Here is a 15,446-nt window from a genome sequence, read left to right as displayed (position 1 = left end):
GACAGTAGTCAGTATATTTTTGCACCAGAGGCAAATGATTTTTTCAGGTTAACTGTTTCATGTACTACTATCACGATATAGCGACCGTTTTATAAAAATAACTTTGTTTGATCATATTTGCTCCAATCTCGCCTACTTCAGCTTTAATTGGAATGTAGCCCTGTAATCACTCACTCTCCCATATTTACTTCCACACCACCAGATGTGTGGGTCACCCCTGTTCCTCTGGAAATTTAAACAATCTTGATCTCACAAATAAATGCAGTCTAACAATCACTGCAGTTCAGGTTCAGAGTGTTCCACATAAAAGGCTTCATAAATGTACAAAACCACTTTGCAGTTCTTTTTATTTGTTTTTCATAAATCCATAAGCCCAGTCGAAATGAATACTGATCTTACTGACAAATTGCATCATGTTTGAAGAGCACAACACAAGTTGTTGAAGTTTGTTCTTTCTCTTTCAGGATCAGCCTGCAGGATGTTGCTGTGCTGTTGTCGTACAGTGCTGATGATCACGTCTTTGCTTCATTCATTCATTCATTCGGGAACTGAAGACATTGAGTGATTCTTGTGTTTAGATTTTTTAAATTTGCAGCCATGTTTTCAATAAAATAAACAATGACCCACGAGAATGTTCTGATGTCTCTTATTTGTTTTATACATTATAAAACAGTATGCTAGTGTGTTATTTTTCAATAAATGAATAGTAAGGTGTTGGTTATTACACGACTGTGTTGAATACTCAATTCTGATTGTTCAATCGCGGCATTCTACGGTCTGTAATTTCTTTATAGCAGACCATTGCTATGTATAACAGACCGTTGCTAAAAAAAGGGTAAATTTGTGTCTGTGCTAGAATCAAATAGATTCAATTTTGTGACAATTTCAGAAACTGCCGTGAGACTGCGTTGTGTCCACACAGTTTTCCTGTTCAATGAGGGATTATGCTCATGCTAACATCCCATAATGCAACTGTGAAGGGGCAGCATTCACCATACTTTCTATGGAGCGAAGTGGAGCAGAGTAATTGTAGAATGCTGGCCACTCACATTCTCTGATCTCAGGCGTCCACAATTGTCTCAGTTTTTCATTTGATCTGAATTAGTCTGGAGGAGCGTCTGAGAGATGATTTAGTTCAGGACTGTTTACAGTCTGCGTTGTGGGTGGGCTAGTGATAGTGCTGTGTAAAACCTAAAATGACCATCTTTCTACAATCTCAAAGTAGGATGAATGATGAAGGAAATTATTGTGAAATTAAACTACTCCTTTCTGGAGCCTCCCAAACAGCTCTCCACCAGAACTCCCCCTTCAAACAGAAGATTAGAAACCAGATTAGATAAACACAGTGATTTCCATATGGCAAGGTTGCTGCTTATTTGAATACTCCACCAGAAGTCACATATTTGTTAAAACGGGCACTTTGTCAGCAAGAAGAAATGGAATCTTTTATTTTCATTTGTTGGCGCTGCAGCTCAGAGATTCATCTGCTGCTGGACGACATAATCATATGATTCATATTGATATGCGGAGGAGGTTACCTGGGAGAAATGTTTACCAGTGATTACTATATACAATAGTACTATATACTAGGGATGCACCGCAAAACGGCTCCGATACAACAGCACCGATACCACTTTACAGCAACGTGACGTTAACCTCTCGTCACCATCTTTCAGGTCTTCGCGCTCCACCTCCCCGACAATGCGGGCGACACGGGTCGGTGGTGATCCCACCTCAGCCGGCGGATGCCTGCCCTCACTTTCATTGCCCTACGGGGTTTTGCTTGTACCCTCTGACTCGCGCGTGCGTTAGACTCCTTGGTCCGTGTTTCAAGGTGGGTCGGGTGGGTTGCCGACACCACCGCAGACTCCTGATGCCTTTTACGTGGGCCGAGCCCCGTCTGGCGTCACGACGCGGTTGGGGCGCACTGAGGACAGTCTGCCCTGGTCGACAGTCGCACCAGGAGCAGGGGGCCCCGTTCCTCCCCGGCGGGGAGAGAGGACGCAGCGAACCATTTGTCCACGGTGTGCAGAGTACCCAAATGTAAACACTTGTACTTGTACTCGGTCTGAAAAAAAGTGGTATCGGTGCATCCCTACTATATATACTGTACCTGTGAGTGTGCACATACATACTATAAGCTGCACGCAGCCAGATCAACTGCAGAGCATATACACACACTTGCATTCATATATAGCAGACATCTGGACAGAGGGGAAGTGTGTTGGCAAGAATTATAGAGCAGTATTAGCAGTGTAGCAAACAAATTGAATGAAATATAAGACCGTGTCTGGCTCATTAAGACAGCGCGAACAGTGTATCTACATGCACGGTAAATAGGCCAGCACGCTACGGCTGACTGCACCGAGAAACTCCCACTAACTCTGTCACCAGTAGTCAAACAGCGAGCTAATTGCACGATAAAACAAATGATGATTAATTATTATAGCGCTCCTTTTATGCCCGTGGCCTCTTACTGAGCTCATGGCAGCGTGAGCTAATTAAATCAAATCAAAGCCAGCATGAGGATGCTGAACAGTTTACAGCAATTCAGCCAATTTTCTGGAGGTCATGTAGTGGTATAGGAGAATCTTCACGAGGCACAACTATACTGTTCCTTTCCGTGAATTAATCTGCAGTAAACATTCTTCAGCTGTTAAATGAGTAATTAAAAATGCTAAATGTCATGGCATGTTTTACAGACTTTTTTTTATGTAGCTGCGGTCAGGAACAACCTGCTGCCAACTTGGCAGCGAGACCTTCCAGACTCGTGAGTGTGTTTCCAAATTTGGCTATTCACAGTTCAGGATAGGGTTAGTGCCCCTTTTGAAACAGTGGAGAACAATATGACTGCGGTGTAATTGGTAAATTGCAGATGCACATACATTTGTTTATCCGTCCAAAAATGTCTGAAGATCACAGTATTTTCCCATGCTCAGCGTAGCGTGTAAAAGTGTGTGCAAATTAGCACATGGTGATGATGTTGTGATAAAAGCTTCATCCTTATCAGAGACTCGTGCTTGACTGAAGGGCCGTGGTCAACACCACTCAGTGTCGAGCATTGAGTCCAAGACAAGAAGTCAACACCGAGACTAGAAAGCAAAACCATTTCCAACTTCATCCTGTTATCTTACTGCAGCTCACACTGAGACTCAACTGTTGCATTGTTTGCTAAAATTGTGAGAAAAATATATGAAATTACTTTAGAAAGGAAATACTTTTGTACAATGTTGCAAGCTAAATGTGAAAGTGTAATATCTTTCCACACATTAGTGTATAGGTACACATCTAAAATGAGTATGGTCTGATGTTACTGTACATGTACTCATACTCGCAAAACGGCTCCGATACAACGGCACCGATACCACTTTACTGTGTGTCATCCATCCAGCCCGACTGCCTCCCTATGTGTACGGAGTGAATGAACTTCCGGAGCACTTACTCTATCCGCTTGGGCCAGACTGCCCGTGTGAGCAGCGCATGGCGGCTGCCTCGCTGAACTGCTGCCTCACTGAACTACTGCGTATTTCACGCGTGTGGCATCCACACTGGCAGCATTTCCGGTGCTGCTGCCAGCTCTTTCTTTCTACATAGAGTTAATAAATATTCATTAATATTTATTTTAGACAGAAAAAGGTTAAGAACCGTGTGGTAATTTGTAAATGATAGTAATGATCCACAATTAAAACCCCGTACTTTATTCATTCATGGAGCTCCTGCAAGTCACTGCATGTTCTACAACACTGTCTTGCAAATATTTCAGAATTTGTGTTAACAAATGAAGGAATTCTGTCCACAGAAAAAACGCTAGAGCACTTCTATTTTGAAACGGAAGCAGGAAGTGTTGATTTAAAAATAAATCTTTTGTTTTTTCATGTCCGTGACATACTCTACAGATACAGACAATGAAACTGTAGTAATGTTAGTGTTATGATGTCAATATACTATCAAACGATCACTTTCACTGTCTGTTGTTGCTCGTGGTAAAAATAGGCGAGACCTCGAATCTGTAGAAGAGACGCAGCTGATCCGCGCTGCTGTAACCTGTTAACACGGACGCCAAAATAAAAAACAACAGGTTCCGCAGCCGCCGCTGCGGAACCTGTGTGACCTTGTGTGGCCCAGATCTTGGCGTCTACTAACGACACGGATGGGTTTACATTGGAGTTAACTGAAAGCCTGATGCGTCTCATACAAGACGCTAAAGGGTGTCTTGTGCGTCGGTATCAGGCAACGAGGGGTGTGACAAAGCATCGAAATTTGACCGAGTGAGACCGGACTGGAAAAACAGTAGTTCAAAGTGTCTCTGCTGCCTCCCTAAATCATGACGTCATAACCTCTCTGAACATAAAGCTAAAGCCAACTCCTCCTCTGTGCGACAACACTGTCCAGAACTGTGACAGACCTCCGGCTGTGCTTCTTCACCAGGGAGTCACCTATTTGTACACGTCTTGCTGAGTCTTCTGCATTTCAATCTGATGTTCTAGGTGCCTTTGGTGGTCCCCAACTGTGAAACCCCCCTCTGACGTGACGCCCGCTGGGAAGTCTGAAGCAACCTTTGAAGGCCTGCAGTTGTGAAGTTGGTCAGTGGCGGGCTGAGAGAGATGAAGACATGGGCCGTGTTTCTGGCAGCTCTGCTGTTCCCCAGCATCCAAGCAGGTGAGTCAAGGACACGTTTCTTTCCTCTTTTTACTTCTCTTTTATTTTCTCAAAAACAATGGGCTGAAGACACTTTTAAATGAAATACAATTCTATCACCCTATAAAACACTGTGATATTAAACTGACTCACATTACTCAGAGAGAGAGAGAGAAATGGGTGTAAAAATGAGATAGAAAGCAAGAGAAAAAATCTTAGCTAAACATCCATATTTCATGATGTTGGCCTTCAAATGAAGTGAAAAGAATGCATTAAAACGAGACGTGACTGAAAATTCTGCTTTTTGAATAAAAGGGAGGGTAAATTGGGGCAAACTGAGTAACTGAAATATTCATGTGGGAGTCTTGAAGAAATACAAATCTAATGTTTTCAAACAAATGGCACTGAAAGCAATGGTGTCACTTTCAAACATAATCTATGTATTTCATGTCTTTTTTTAAAATCAGTTTGTTCTTGTCATTATAATGAACATGGTCAATGTGGTTTATTCTTCTTAGCATGTTTCTGAGCATGCTCAGTGACATCTGCCTGACACGTAACTATTACAGAGATTGAAATACATTTCAACTACACTGGAATGTCACCTATCATCGCAACAGCACAGATCTTTTATGTGTTTTTAAAGCCCAACTGAAATCACAAACTCTGATCCTTTCTGGAGTCAAAAACATGTCACAGTGATTTGTAAAGGTCTTTTTAAACAATGTGTGTGTGTGTGTGTGTGTGTGTGCGTATGTGTGTGTGTGTGTGTGTGTGTGTGTGTGTGTGCGTGTTTGTTTGTGTGTGTGTGTGTGTGTGTGTGTGTGTGTTTGGTTCAATTTCACTGCTCTCATCAGTGTAACTTGGAGTTGCAGCAGGCAGCTAAAGCTCTGACAAACCCACCGTGCTCTACCTACCTAGCACCAAGCAGCAGACAGACATAGTTAGTTAGTAAGTAAGTAAGTAAGTAAAATATATTTATATAGCGCTTTTCACAGACATACCTCACAGAGTGATGATCTTAACAAGATCATTATGCAAACATACAAGAAAGAGCTTGTATAAAGATGTGGTTACCACAGGAGCCACGTTATTAAGAAATGATTAAATAAAACACAATGCATAGAGAAAAGTATATAATAACTACATTAAGTGCAGGCCTGGTGCATCCAGGTTACCCAAACACCTGTCTAGACAGGTGAGTCTTTAACTGACCTTTAAAAGAGTCCACACAGTCATCAGACCGTAAAGGTGCGGCCAGAGCATTCCAGAGTTTAAGTGCTATGGCCTCGAAAGTACGATCGCCACGGGTCTAAAGGCGAGTGTGTGGGACAGACGTTTTTCATGTTTGACCTAAGAGGTCGAGCTGATGTGTAAGGGCGAAGTAGTTCGGCCACATATGTAGGAGTCTGACCGTGCAGTGCTCTGTAAGTAAGAGTGAGAATTTTAAGTGGATGCTGTAGGCTATAGGCCCAGTCTGATAGTCTGTAGATATGTAGCCTATAAATAAGCTATATTTCAATACAATACAGTTGTACCGACAGGATACAGTAGATCACAGAGGCCGTTTCCAAAGGTGACAAGCGCCCGTGTCTGCCTGTTTATTCACCTGAGGAGCGCGGTGATCCCGTGGATCACAGCTGGACATCAGATGAGTAGGCGGTCCTTAATGTGGCCCAGGACACATTCACTACACACTGCTAAAAGAATGTGGTCATATGTGGCCCAGACCACCTCTGAATGTGGTCTGAAAGATCAGATCTCAATGCGTCCTCAATGCACACCTGTACTTAGAGCTGTCCCCTTGTGATCGGATCACTGAGGACGCATGCTAATACCAGGTCTGAACAGTGCCAGTGACTGAATACTAATGTTGCTCTTTGTCTGTGTAAATAGACAACTGACACGTTTGCCAAACCGACTGCCTAAGATCATGTCAGTGTCATGTTTACAGCTGGTTGCACTGCCCCCAGGTCAAGTCAATTTGATTCATGTAGGCCAATATCACAAATCACACATTTGACTAAAGGGGCTTTACAATCTAAACAGCATCTGACACCCACTGTCCTTAGGCCCTCGATTCAAATCATGAAATACTCCCCTCAAAAAAAACTTTTACAGGAAAGAAATGGAAGAAACCTCAAGAAGAGGGATCCCTCTCCCAGGATGGACAGACATGCAATAGATGTAATGTGTACAGAATAAACAACATATTAAAATTACACTATGGACAATCCATATGACCAAAAATTGTACATAGAATGTGAACATACTGTATAGAAGTAAATGGATGCGGGAGGATGTGAAGCAGCTTCAAGGTGACGTTGACCAGATAGAACCTGAGCCCCACAAATTCATACTTACATTTTCAAAAATGTTCAATCATTAATTTCCTAAAACAGCTAGACATTGGAGTCTTTTTTAGCAAATGCTACTCAAAATGCAACAGTGTGGCTCACTGATGTGATACATAGTAGGATCATTTCATTGTTGGGTTTCATGAAAAGTAGAGAATATCACCACACATGTTAATGTACAGAGCAGTTCTGTATGTTGTAGCACAAAAAGAAACTGCAGTTTAATTTCAATTGGACTTTAAAGGTCCCAGATTGTAAAAAGTGAGATTTTCAGGTCTTTTATATTATAAAACGGGTTTAAGTGCTTTATAAATACTGTTAAACTATCAAAACGCTCAATATACGGAGAAATACACACAGCCCATATTCAGAAATTGTGCGTTTGAAACAAGCCTTTTTTAAATTTCTGTTCATTTGTGATGTCACAAATATACAATATTTAGACCGCTTCACGGTTTTAAACATAAACATTATAAATGTGTCCCAGTTTATATCCTGTTGCAGTGTATGTGAATATCATCAGCTGACAGGAAGTAAACATGGACCCAAACTGTTGCCCATCAACGCAATTCTGTTGCAATTCCATTGCAATTCCATTGAAATGCACTAAAACGGAGTGTTTCAGACAGAGGGTAAATACAGGTATATCCAGGCAGACAGTATGAGGAAAATTAAGTTTTTTTTAAACATTACAGCATGTAAACATGTTCAGTAGGAACACAAAATACAAGTATGAACCTGAAAATGAGCACGATATGGGACGTTTTACAGTTTGTGAACATCAGTTGGAGTCTTGTGGCACAGAGGAGTCAGCTATATCAGGCTCTGGATACACAGACACTACTTTGTAGCTTCCATTCATTGTTGGGTTTGGTCTTTAATAGGATCCATTGATAACAATAAAAAGACAGAACAATGCCAGTGCTATACTTTAATGGGGCTGTGTGTAGCCTGACACCATTAAGATAAGCACTACCACTAGCTGACTACTGCACTTCTTTCTGCTCTCCAGTCAGCTCTCTGTTGCCTTTATCACTTTATCCTGCCTTGTTACATTGTGTTAGACTCATCACTGTACATTATTTTAGTCAAAAAATCTGCAGTGGAGTGTACCCAAATGTAGCGCCTGCTCCGTATGTAAACTACAGCAGCTGTCGAGAACAATGATGGATTAGTCCCTGAGCCACAGCACAACGAGATGCTGCTGCCAAAGCCCTGTAGCCTTCAGACTGACTGTACCTAAGGTATGCCCATACGTGTAGGATATTCTGCTGCTAATGGATGTGGAATTGCAATTAAAGCGGAAGTAGGTGAGATTGGAGCAAATATGATTAAAAAAAGTTATTGCTATAAAACAGCTATATCGTGACAGTAGTACGTGAAACAGGTAACTTGAAAAAAATCATGTTCCTCTGTGTCCTCCGGTGCTCCTAACGGCATCTGCAAGATTTCTCAGACTGGAGGAAAGCAAGCAGTAAGAGCTGATATGAGTCCGCTGTCCATCTGCTGTCTATGAGAGCCGGCTGTCAATCACTCGTGAACTCCGACTAAATGGTCAAACTAGGCAGCACTGATCAAATATGAATCAATATTCTGTTACTGCAATGCCTATTTCTCGCCTCAGATGTTTTCAGAATCATCTTGTAGTTCACGGTTTAGCTGTAAAATGAGAACGTTTGTGACAGCCATGTTGAGATCAGGTTGAGATGGGTTGAAGGAACGCCAAGTTTCGGTCACATGACCAGAGCACAGCCAATAGGAACGCTCTCTCTCTCTGAAATGGCCCGTGACTGGTCGAAGTCTACCGTCACGGGCTAGGCTTTCTAAAGCCTGAAAACAGAGCCATGAGGAGGAGCAGAAGTCTAGTTCTCTCTCAGAACACTTGAATTACAATATACTGAAAGGTTATTATGGAATTTTTGCCCAATGATGACAAAAATGTACTGCCTACTGCCACTTTAAAGGGGTTGGTTTGCCCAAAATTAATATAAAATTGAGTGAAACAAGCCTTTTCCAGAAGTTTTGAGATGGAATACTGTAAAGTGCAATGGGAAGATGCAGAAAGTGTCAAAACAAAAAAAGTATAATATTCATTATTTTCATTATTTTCTTTCTTACCTCATTGCAATGGAGGTGAAAGGAATTTAGTTTGTGTTGCTCACAGCATTGAGATTAAAAAAATAATGCCGCCCGCATTATGTTCACTGACAATGTATTTGATTTATTTTCCTTCAATATCATGGCAGCTAGAGCGTCATTAACATCGTTTAGGAAACTTAAAGCACTTGGTTAAAGTTAGGGAAAGAATGTGATAGTTAAACAGCGATCTGAAGCACAGACACAATGTGTTTACTTTATTAACATTTAAAACCACAGTCTTTCCCTAACCTTAATTCATACACGTCCCCCTCAACACGTGCATTTGCCTCTGTAATTAGATGGCAGTATGCAACCTCTAATGAAATCTTTCCATGAAACGGAAAGAAGAAGAAGAAGCAAAGTTGAGGCTCTGCTTTGACAGATGTGGCTGATGTTGCTGCAGGACCAGTCCTGGGGATAACACATTCTCACTGCCAACTCATCAAATTAGGAAAAGATTGTGGTTGATGTTAACTTGACCGACTCACAAGACTAATGATTGGAATGAGTCACATGACTAATGACGTGACAAAAAGTTAACGTTGAGGTTTAGTTTCATAAACAGTAAGGGTGGGAAACAAAAATTGATTCACTTATGTATCGCGATTTTTTTTACGATTTTGAAATACATTTTTGAATGCCAGAATCGATATATTTCCTTCATTTGAGTCTATGTGGAGGTAGAAGGAAGTTACCGCTTTTATTGTTGTAGTCTGAGTAAGGTGATGTCATATCCGTTCCGTATCCTTCAAACAAAACAAACAAGCCGGCAGCCGCGAGCCGAAACAAAAAAGAAGAAAACGTTGGAGGGTCAGCGTGGATACGACCTGCATCCACACATGTTAAATGGTAAACACTACACATCCAGTAAAGAATGGAAACACTTTGGGTTTCACACATTGACAGGAAAGGCAGAGCTAGACATCACGGCTAAAGCTGCATGCTAACTCTGTCACGGACAGGAAACGTTTTCGTATTGCAGTAACGTTGCGGTCGAGCCGGCCATCGCTCTCATCTCCATGGTCAAATGGGCCGACGCTACAACTGTAGAGCACCCATATACTGACATTTATGTTCTCTGCATTCAAACGGCCCCGATGGAGCTGACCATGGATGGATAAAGAGAACAGAGCTGACGGGAGAGCTAGAGACCACCTTGGAGAAATTAGAGGAAGTAGACACGTGGGACTACGTCCACTTTTCAAAATAAGGTGTTAACAATAGGAACTGTATATACAAAATACATATATGGAAATAAGAGCGATTGGATTATATTCACCAGAAGTATAAAACATTACATGTCCCTTATAAATTAAAAAGAAAATACCACTAATTTGTGAGGGAAATGTCTTAAAAAAAAATAATGCCTCACAATGACTGATATATTTGACTTCAGGACATCTCTGACTACATACATGCTGTAAAACAAACATTCTTACTGTATTCATTTAGATATTTTCCAAAGTCCCTAGAATTGTATGATTCAACTTTTTCCCATGGTCTAGTGTTAAAAAAAAGTTAACAAAAATCGAAATAATATATATAAATAAATCCAATCGCGCTACGTGTAGAATCGGCACCCAAGTATCATGATAGCATCGAATCGGGGTGATAGGTGAAGCCCTAATAAACAGCGGTCTCCTGGGTGAAAGTCCTGTGTTTGCCTTTCACATCATCAACTGTCTGGAGAAAACCATGTACTCCAGCTGTACCGTCCAAAATAAAAGTGTCTACCTACTCTATAGTCACATCGGATTTTCCGGGGATTTATCACAGCCTGCTCATAATTTAGCGACAACAACTTGACACGACAACACAGGCAGCATATACCTTTTCTCCAAAACGTATTATATAATGTAACATATAATGCAATTTCTAGGAGACAGGGCTTACAGAGTCACAAAAAGTGGACAAATGAAACCCACTACTTACATGACATGAGAAAGAGGGAAATAGAATGTGTTATTCTGGTGTGCAATTTGGATAAAATTATCCTTTAAAGGTCCCATATTATAAAAAAGTGAGATTTTCATGTTTTTATTATAAAACAGGCTTAAGCCCTATATAAATACTGTGAAAGTATCGAAACGCTCAATCCACAGGGAAATACACACAGCCCGTATTCAGAAACTCTGCATTTGAAACAAGCTGTCAGGATTTCTGTCCATTTGTGATGTCACAAATATACAATATTTAGTCCCTTTACACAGTTTTAAACGTAAATATTATAAGTGTGTCCCAGTTTATTCCTGGTTGCAGTGTATGTGAATGTCATCAGCTGACAGGAAGTACACATGGACCCAAGCTGTTGCCTAGCATTGCAATTCTGTTGCAATTCCGTCAAAATGCACTAAAACGGAGCGTTTCAGTCAGAGGGTAAATACAGGCCTATTCAGACTGACAGTATGAGGAAATACATTTTTTTTTTGAACATTACAGTATGTTAACATGTTCTAGTAGAAACACAAAAAACAAGTATGAACCTGAAAATGAGCACGATATGGGACCTTTAAATTTCTAAATTCAGTGGCTACATTTTGGCTGTTTTTCATCCAACACTGATCTCTGCCAGGATTGTCTGCAATGACTACTGCTCTAATGTTTGACTGAATGAATACAAACCACAATTGTTTGTTTGTGGAATAGCGCTCAAGGTATTAGAAAAAAGTATTAACTTACACATATCTCTTAATTCTCTCTCACTGTTATTTTTTAACTGCGGCTTTATTGTGACTGCAAACAGAGGCTCTCTGAGCCGTAAGCAAATCTTTTTAATCGCAACCACAAGAGCACCTCAATCTGAGACAGCTTGGCTTTGTATTGGAGGTTTAGGGGGCTGCATCTCAATGAGAAGCTCAAAACACAGAGGAAAGCAGTGACATCAGGTAGCGGCATAAGTGGAAGTAATAATATGAGACATTTTCGTATGAATTAACGGTTATTTTGTTCCTCTCTGGCCAACTGATATAAAACAACAGTGACTTTTACCTCTTCAGATAAATTGGATTACGTTCTCCTTTTATGGGTTTAGGAAATTGCCTCATCTTTTCTGCTCATTAAATCTTCATTGGGTTATTTAAATTCTGCATTGTCACTAAACTTAATACGAGCTTGTTTTTGTTCGTTCCTGAAAATCTGACATTATAAGATAAGATAAGAAGTTTTCATCTGACAGCAACACCCAGGGTCTCGTAGTTCTTTCCTTTGGTGAAGTCACCTGTTGCGCAGAATGTGATGTTTCATATTTCTGTTGATAACGCCGTCCCGACCCATGGTGTCGTCGCGGAAGCGTAGCGCCCCCTTCCGGTTCCCCCTTCAGGTAAGCGCGGTTAGCTCTGTTGCCGTTATTTGCACTGTTAGCGCTATTAGCGCCGTTGGCTGCTAGACGCCGGCTCAGCTGTCACCATGTTGAGACCCGTGGGGAGGCAATCCTCATATGCTCTGCATGTCGAATTTAGCACCTTTAGTAGCAGAACAACTGGGGAGTAAAAAAGAAAATAGCACCACCTAATGCCAAAATTAGACTACATCCCATTAATGTCTTTCAAGATTGCACTATGTCAGTTCAGATGATTGTAGTGACACGAATTCCGGCCATGACTTGAGTTAGACAACATGGTAGAACCCTGACCATGGTTGCAGTTAGATTCATGACCTGCAGGATGAATGGGAGACAGACTTCCATGATCATGTATCATGGAGCACATCAAAGAATTTTGATGTTGTAATTTTTTTCTTTTTCTTTCAACACACAGAATTGTTTTTCTTCCGCTATGATGCTCCACACGATAACATCACAAATTGTCATACCTGACATTGGACCATTATTGGGCTGATATCATGTACATGTAGTCCGTATGGAAGCCCTAAACTATGACGGCGTATTAGGGCCAATTTAGGTAAAAAAAATAATAATTTCGGAACCAGTGGAGGGGGGTAATATTCAGAGAAAAAAACTTTCTGAGATTAATGTAAATATACACGAAAAAAACTTGAATATTCTCTTACCTTGGAGTGCCAAATTTACAAGAAAAAATTCTGAGATTATAAAGTCGTAAGATTACGAAAAAAAAAATTGGAAAAACGTTTTTTAGTGTTAGCTTTGCTGAAATAAAAGACACGCCTTCACGTAGTCAAAGATAAAAGTTGCTCATCTTTCCTGTAACTTCTACAATATTAGTATTTACTTATGTTCATAAAAGAACACAATGAACATGAAAGAAGACGTGTATATGTATCTAACGGAATTCAGATGTTGGCTGGCGTTACCATGGTTTTGCCTCCACTATTTTTCCTTGTTTTTTTCGCGTAAATTTTCAACCTTAATCTCAAGAATCCTGCTTTTTTTCTCGCAAAATATTAATCCCCTACTCCGGCTGCATATATATATATTTTTACCTACAATAGCCCTAATACGTCATTGTACTGAGCGGGCATAATGCAAACATGTTTTTAACGCCATTATCTCGAGAAGACAAGCTTTGTTAACTCGAGATGATTTACTTGTGATCTGGAGATAATGGCATTAAAAACATGTTTGCATCATGTCCGTTTAGGGCTTCAGTATATGTCTGAGCATGCACTTCTTCAGCAGACAAATAAAATAATGCAAAAGTGGCCCGATTTTGATTGGCAGCTGATCTCTGGAAGGTTCTACGACCTGTTGTCTGACCACATTAGAAATGGAAACTGTTTAGTTGTTCAGAACATCCACACCGTCAGTTTCAGAAAGGTACAGAAATGGGGGGACACTGATTTGCTTTGCAATTTCATTAAATGGAAGTTTAAGATTCCCTGTCATTTTTGGGACGTTAAAAAGCAAACAGTAAAAGAATGCATCAAAGAATAATCCAAAAAAGCAAATGAGGATGATTTATAGTGGATATAGAGACAAGCCTCATAGTCAGACACATTAAGTAGGAAATATGGAAATGGAAATGTGCAAAATGTGTGAAAAATACAAGCTCTAAGCAGCTTCAGCTCATTAGCAAATGTGTTGTTAAGATGGATTTGTTTTGTTTAGACAAGCCGTGCCATCAGTTCATTTCCTCTCCATTTCACACAGTGTATAGCAGCGTTCAGACTTCCAATTCCCTTCTTTAAGTGCTGTCAGAACTGCCTCGATGCAGCACAGCCTTCTTTTTCATTCTATTTGTTTTCTTTTTAAGAAATCAATGCTGCAGTGAATTGCACTGAAGTTGACCAAGAATGCATGACTTTGATTAGCGAAGACAAAAAGCTTTCAGGGAGACGGCATAGCTTCATCTTGTTGTCCTCAAAGTCTCCCGTTACTGCGACAACCAGGTAATCTGATCACAGGTTGATCTGTAATGCCAGCACAGTTAAGTGTAAATACAAACCCACCACCAGTTTATCACTGAAATAGCAAATTATTTGTCGGATGATAATAATAAGCCACAAAGAAAAAGGTCTTGCAGCCACGTCGTTGTCACGTAAATTCTGTACTTAAATTACAGCACTTATTTTAACCTAAACCACCATCTTTTCCTAAACCTAATAAGTAATTGCCTAAGCCTAACCAAGTTGATCTATTCCTAAACCTAACTAAGTAGTTTTCTTGCCTTAGCCTAACCAAGTCGATCGTTTCCTAAACCTAACTAAGTAGTTTTCTTGCCTTAGCCTAACCAAGTCGATCGTTTCCTAAAGCTAACTAAGTAGTTTTCTTGCCTTAGCCTAACCAAGTTGATCTATTCCTAAACCTAACAAAATAGTTTGTTGCCTAAGCCTAACCAAGTCGATCTTTACCTAAAGCTAACTAAGTAGTTTTATTGCCTTAGCCTAACCACGTTGATCTATTCCTAAACCTAACAAAATAGTTTGTTGCCTAAGCCTAACCAAGTCGATCTTTACCTAAAGCTAACTAAGTAGTTTGTTGCCTAAGCCTAACCAAGTTGATCTATTCCTAAACCTAACTACGTAGTTTTATTTAATGTATGAGTTGGAATAAAAGCAATAGCTTTTTACCTTTAGTCCTTCAGTCCAAACTTTCAGCAGTTTGATATATAGGCTACAGTCCCAGCCCTTTTACACAGAAAAAGTTACACAGTGGTGTTTTGACATCTTCAGCCTGGACTGCGTGAGCATCCGTGATTGGAATTGCCTTTGATTCCATCTTCCCCTCATGGGCAACTCTGGAAAACTAATTATTTGGAGGTTTGGTTTTTGCAACTTTATGACCACTCAAACTGTCTCTTAATCCTCTTATTAACTCTGATGAAAGAATTCATTTAAACATTTTTAATTACTAATTTAACCGGAGTGCTGTCCTAATGATGTACATTCTTTAGGATT

At 40.4% G+C, this 15,446-nt stretch overlaps 1 protein-coding gene across 4 annotated transcripts in view; it reads left to right on the top strand.

Moving 5' to 3' along the window:
* LOC119478354 (cell migration-inducing and hyaluronan-binding protein-like) overlaps positions 1-15,446 on the top strand; it is a 207,291-nt gene that overhangs the window by 101,138 nt on the left and 90,707 nt on the right. For all 4 annotated transcript variants that reach the window (XM_037753061.1, XM_037753052.1, XM_037753078.1 and 1 more), the window contains exon 2: positions 4,488-4,659. In XM_037753061.1, the coding sequence (XP_037608989.1) occupies positions 4,605-4,659 (55 nt within the window). In that variant the 5' untranslated portion in view covers positions 4,488-4,604. The remainder of the gene's footprint in view (positions 1-4,487; positions 4,660-15,446) is intronic.

This window comes from Sebastes umbrosus, chromosome 2 (genome assembly GCF_015220745.1).
Source record: "Sebastes umbrosus isolate fSebUmb1 chromosome 2, fSebUmb1.pri, whole genome shotgun sequence".
Classification (NCBI taxonomy): Eukaryota; Metazoa; Chordata; class Actinopteri; order Perciformes; family Sebastidae; genus Sebastes; species Sebastes umbrosus.
Note: the sequence above shows the minus strand (reverse complement) of the source record. Positions and strands in the feature narration are given on the sequence as shown.